This window comes from Manihot esculenta, chromosome 13 (assembly GCF_001659605.2).
Source record: "Manihot esculenta cultivar AM560-2 chromosome 13, M.esculenta_v8, whole genome shotgun sequence".
Lineage (NCBI taxonomy): Eukaryota > Viridiplantae > Streptophyta > Magnoliopsida > Malpighiales > Euphorbiaceae > Manihot > Manihot esculenta.
Window position 1 is genome coordinate 6,101,954 of NC_035173.2, and position 5,590 is coordinate 6,107,543.

Below are 5,590 nucleotides of genomic sequence, written 5' to 3' on the forward strand. Positions count from 1 at the left end.
AAAAAAAAAGAAAAAATTATTAAAAATAAATGATTCTAAAAAGTGGATGAGATAATAAAGCTCTCTATGATTCAATGGGTCTAGTCAGAATCTCACCACTGCCAACCTGGGATTCTTTTGGTGCTCTTAATTATTGTTTTATATATGAATTACAATATTAATAGAATTTTAAATTAAGGGTAGTTCCAACCTCTAATCTATCCTTGATTGATTTTGATTATGTACAGTGAAAAGAGCAAAGAAGCTTCTGCTTTTAGTTAATGCAATGAAAATTACAGGAATCCAAGTTTGTGCCAGAAATCATGCAAAAGCTGACCCCAGAAGTGCTCCACCACCATCACCACCACCTCCACCACCACCATCACCACCACCACCACCACCACAAAAATAAACCCACTTCTTAATCACTCTATTTAGACTTTTTAGATAAAGGACCCAACAAACACAGCTGGTTACAACACAAGAAAGAATCAAATCAATAAGATTATGAGATCTGCAATTCTTTAATTGATGTGACCCTTTGTAGAAAATTTAATCCCAAGAGAATATAAATCCACATCATATTCATACCTCTAAATATTAATATAATTTTTTTTTTCTTCATTTAATTAATTAGCATTATATCTTACATGTGGTGCTACAATACTTTGCACCTTCTAGGATTTTACAGTGGATACTTGCAAGAAAACTCCACAAGAAAATAGAATAAAAAAAAAATCCTTGACCAAAAAGAATTTAACATCAAGGAAAAAAATAATAATTATCTTCTTCATTAACCTAATGATAAATGATTTGGTAGTTCTTTTGCTGGTCCAAATTCAATTTCTTGTATATACAGCAGCCTTCTTCTCTCATTTTCTATCTGGACCTTCAATTTGGGAGCATAGAATGGTAACTACAGCTCTGTTTTCATGTGGGAAACTTGATTTGGACCTGCATGAAGCATTAATTCAAAGTTTTATCAAGAAAAATTTCATGGGTTTACATTCTCATCGCTGATCTGACTTGTGTAATTATTAGTATTATTATTATTTCTTACCAGTAAAGTTGTGTGCCTGCAATGTTGTTTCCTGGTTCAGATTCTGACCAAAACCCATCTGAACAATGGTTTGGAGATCATCCTCGCAGAATGTTGGATACTGGAAATGATTAAAGAAACAAATTGAGATAAACAAATAAGTAAAATGATTAGGGAATTGGGAAAAGAAATAATTAAATCTGCATTAATTATAAGCAATTATAATTAATTACCTGAGGGTCATTATGGTTAAATCCTTCAAGTGGGGGTAACTGCATATTGAGGGTTTGGCATAAGCCAGTATCTAATGGGACCACAGAGCATTGGGTCACTGTCCCATTAGCAATGTTGCTGTGTAGTGCTGGATTTTGCTGAAGTTGGTGGCCAAAAATGGCTGTTGCCGAGGAATCTATTGGGAATATTGGATTTTGCAATTGGTTTGTTGATTGAAATATCTAAAAATTGCAAAAAAGCAAAATTTTAAAATTAAAATCTATGTAGAAAAGGGTAAGCCATTGACTAAATTAAAATTAAAAAATAATAATAAAAGAAAGCTTACATCTTTTGAATTGAGGGTATCCATGTTGAAATCCAGCCTGGTGGTATTCACAGAAGCCAACTTCATGGAGAGAAACTACTCCAAAATTAAGAAGATTGCAATCATTAGGTCTGCCAATTTCATCAACAAAAATGATTTAGGGTTTTTAATTTTTTGAAAATATTAAATTTACCTCCACTTGGCGTTGCAATGACTGCACATAATTTATAATTTCATCAAGCATAAGAGCTTTGCCGGTGACCTGAAATTGGACGGCAGAAATTGTCAAGTTTCTCTGTAACTACAAGCTTAAAAACAACATCTGAATTCTGCAATTTTCACATACCTTATTGCAACCTGGTACAAGATCTTGAAGGAGCTTCATTCTTTCACTGATTTTCTCTCTTCGAACCTGATCAAATGCAATGAATATTACCAATGTTAATATAAAAATTATGCATAAATTGATTCAACGAATTTTCTGGGAAAAAGAAAGAAAATTTTCTCACCCTTTCAGCTAGGCTGTGACTGTCAGTGGCTTGACCTCTTCTTGCTCTGACATGAATGTAGTCCTTCGGCGGCTCTGGAGGCTTTGAGTTGTTATTCTTCGTTTGTTTCTCATCTCCGTCGCTTCCCTTCTGATCTTCCTCTGCTTTAACAGCAGTTTTTTCATTTCCCTTTCCTTCATTTGGCTTGCTTCGTTTTGAATTTGAATTGTTTTCAATTTCTGCATCCTGAGAAGATAAAGTTTCCGAGCTTTTGTCAATATTTGCTTTGTAAATTCAAAGTGGGGAAATGGGTAAACAATGGTTTGTTTAATAATTCAGGATTTTATGTACCTTAGCTGAATTGGCTGGTGGGGTTGAGTTTGGCTGCGATTCTTTTGCTTTTCCTCTGGAAACTGATTTTCTTTTCTTGGAATTCAACTCACAGGAGACCTTCATAGCAGATTCCCCAGTTGGGTTTTGTTCAGATAAGGAGGACTGAGAAGAATTTGCCAATTCAGATCGATCCTGCAATGAAGAATTGTTCCCTTTTTGAGATCCAATCACCATGAGAGAAGGAGTACTAGAAACTCGAGGCAACTTGCCATTTCCCATTAATTGATTGCTTTTATAAGCAAGTTCTGCATTGTTCAGCCCAAATTGGCTGCTTCTGCCATTGAAACTCCTGCTGCCAAAGCAAGAGAACCTCGCAGCTCTCTCAGCGAATCCAGGATCAGCTGTGAATTCTGCCACACTGGAATTCAAAGCCATTGGCTTCCCCAAGCTGGGAAAATTCAAATTTTCCTTGGAAAATTTATCCAACGGAGGCAAATTCAGCTTGGGTGGTGAATTCAGTGGAGTACTATAACAGGAATTGTTGGTGCTGTTGTTTCCAGGGGTAATATATGAAGCTGCCAACATAGGCTGAGAATGCGGGGAGATCTCTCCAGGGTTGATGTTTCCCAATTTTCCAATGAGTTCCCTGATCATAATACCGTCGCTGGATAAGTTAGAATTGGAAGCCGCCGGCGAGGACACCATTGAACTCAGAGCAGAGTCAAAGTTGAGACATTGATCCGTTGACTTTTCCCAGTTGGGAGCAGAGAAGCAATCAGGTGACTGCTCAGTGGAACAATAAAGTTCATTACCTTGCATTTCCATGGCGGAAGAAAGTGAGTGCCAAGTTGGCAATGCAGAGGTGAAATTTGGCTCAAAATGCAATGGCGGTGGAGGGATTCCTGCATTCAAAAAGAACTCACTCTCCATAATCAACTTTGCTACCTACAGAATCCCAAATTCAGAGATAAAATTAAAAACCCAGTTGAAGATTTAGTAAATAGACTCCAAAAAGCTGCAGAAAACTTGGGATTCTTATAATCCAAGTGAAATGAACACAAAGAAAGAGAAAGACAAGGGGAAAAATAAAAAGAAATTGTTTGGTGAATACAAGCTAAGCAAAAGCTAAGAGAGAGAAGGAGATAGAAAAGGGGAAGAAGATGGGCTGGGCTGTAATGGAGATTTATAGAAGAAAAACAAATTTAAAAACTAAAAAAAAAATTATGTTTGACCAATTTTTTTAAACAAGAAAAAACTTTCAGGTTTCTCTTTTCCCGCAAAAGGCGGAGTTGGCTTGCCGGGCCTTGGACGTTCAAGCGCCTTAAGTGTTGTTCATTTCAACTGTTTCCTCTTGTTTCTTGGGCATGAAAAATTGAAACAACCAACAAGATTTCACTTTGTGGTCTCACAATAGTAAGTGGAAATTATTTATTAGTCAATTAGTAAATATAAAATATATTTAATTTTAATATAAAATTTAAATTAAAAAATTATATATTTTATTAATAATATAAAATTTTAAATACTATATTATAATTTATTATTATTATTTTTATAATTTTTCTATTTAAAATAATATTACTAATATTATATTATATTAAATATAGTTATTTAATTAACTTAATAATATAATATTTTCCACCAGTTTTACATAATTTATATATCCAAGTTTAAAAATATTATGAATGCTACTGACTCTATAAAATTTATAGATTGTTAGATACCATTGATAATTAATAAAAATTTAAATTAAAATATTTTGTAAAATCTTAAAAAAATATTTAATAGCTAATAGACCATCAGCTAATTTATTTGATTTTATTTTTTTAGATTATATTATTTTTATGTTTAAATAATTATTTTTCTCAAATAAATAAATGAAATATTATAAATAATATAATTAAATTAGTTAAGATATGGTTTAGTTTTTTCTTTTTTCCCGAATATTGGTCAGTCGATAAATGCTTATGAATTGAGGTTTCACCCTTCCATTGCTCTTTCAGTCACTGTTGCCTTCGATTTGACAAAGCAGCCTAAAATGATAATTTCACGAAAAAATGAAATAAAGTTGAGAAGAGATATAGCAAAGGGACGGTTGGTTTGATCCAAAAATTCATATGCTTTGATTAAAATTTTTATTTAGAGATATACAATAAAATAACTTGAATACCAATTTTAGTTTATCGATATTACATGAAATTTAATTGTGAATTCTGATTTAGTCCACTTAAAAGATCCAAGTTCGAATCTTTATATCGAGATCTTCTGTGCAAAGACATGAAACCTAAGTCAACAACGAGGAAATAGAATTTAGAGCTGTGTTTAAATGTCAAAGTAAATAAACTAAGGTTATTGAACTGTGCTGTCTTTTTTTTTTTTTTAAATAAAACTTCAAGTGTCTATTATAATAATAATAATAATAATGTTGAGAGTTAGTCAATAATTGCATTAAATTCCCCTATATAGCAGCGATTAACCAGGCTTTGGTCGGGTTCACAACTTCCCATCTGCAATTACTCAGCTCACCTTCTACGAAACACAAGAGAAATACCATTTATTTAAAAAAAATAAAATAAAATGATTGATAATTGTTTTGTTATTTATTTCTATATTATTTTCTAAAATAATATTAAATTTTCATTTACAGTACCTGATGTTCTAGAATGGCTTATTTTATAAAACCTACGGAAGATAATATATATATGAGAAGGGATATTATTAATCTTTCGCCGTGATTCATGTAATATTTTTATTTTTTTAAATAATATTTTAATATATCTAAAATAATTAAATACTAAAAAATTATAATTATTTTTCTGATTAAAAAAATTATTTTTCTTATTTTATAATTTATGATAGAGTTTACTTCCAATAGTTTTGACAAATGATGATTGAAATGAAATTCAGCATGAAATGTTCTATTTCCATTTTGATTCTTGATGTAACCAACTCTCTAATGCGGCTATGACCGAAATAAATAATAAAAAAAAGTTTTATTTTTTTATATATATTAATAAATATAATTTTTTAATTATATAAGTTTTAAAAAAATATAATTTATTTTTTTAAAAAATAAAATAATAATTATTAATTTATATATTATTATAATATAAAAAAATATAAATAAAAATTATAGAACTGATAGCATAATCCATTAACATCTGTTTGTCTGATATTAATAGGCTATTGGAAGAAATGAATATCAAATGGAAA

The 5,590-nt window shown here is 31.1% G+C and overlaps 1 protein-coding gene across 1 annotated transcript; it reads right to left on the reverse strand.

Annotated features, from left to right (window-relative positions):
- Positions 1–579: 579 nt before the first annotated feature.
- LOC110629534 (transcription factor bHLH62) lies at positions 580–3,706 on the reverse strand. Its single transcript, XM_021776554.2, has 8 exons — positions 2,396–3,706; positions 2,066–2,290; positions 1,903–1,968; positions 1,750–1,818; positions 1,578–1,652; positions 1,252–1,473; positions 1,040–1,139; positions 580–933 (listed from the first exon to the last, which is right to left on the reverse strand). The coding sequence occupies exons 1-8, from the start codon at positions 3,305–3,307 to the stop codon at positions 896–898; spliced, it is 1,707 nt and encodes a 568-aa protein (XP_021632246.1). The 5' UTR covers positions 3,308–3,706; the 3' UTR covers positions 580–895.
- Between the last annotated feature and the right edge of the window lie 1,884 nt (positions 3,707–5,590).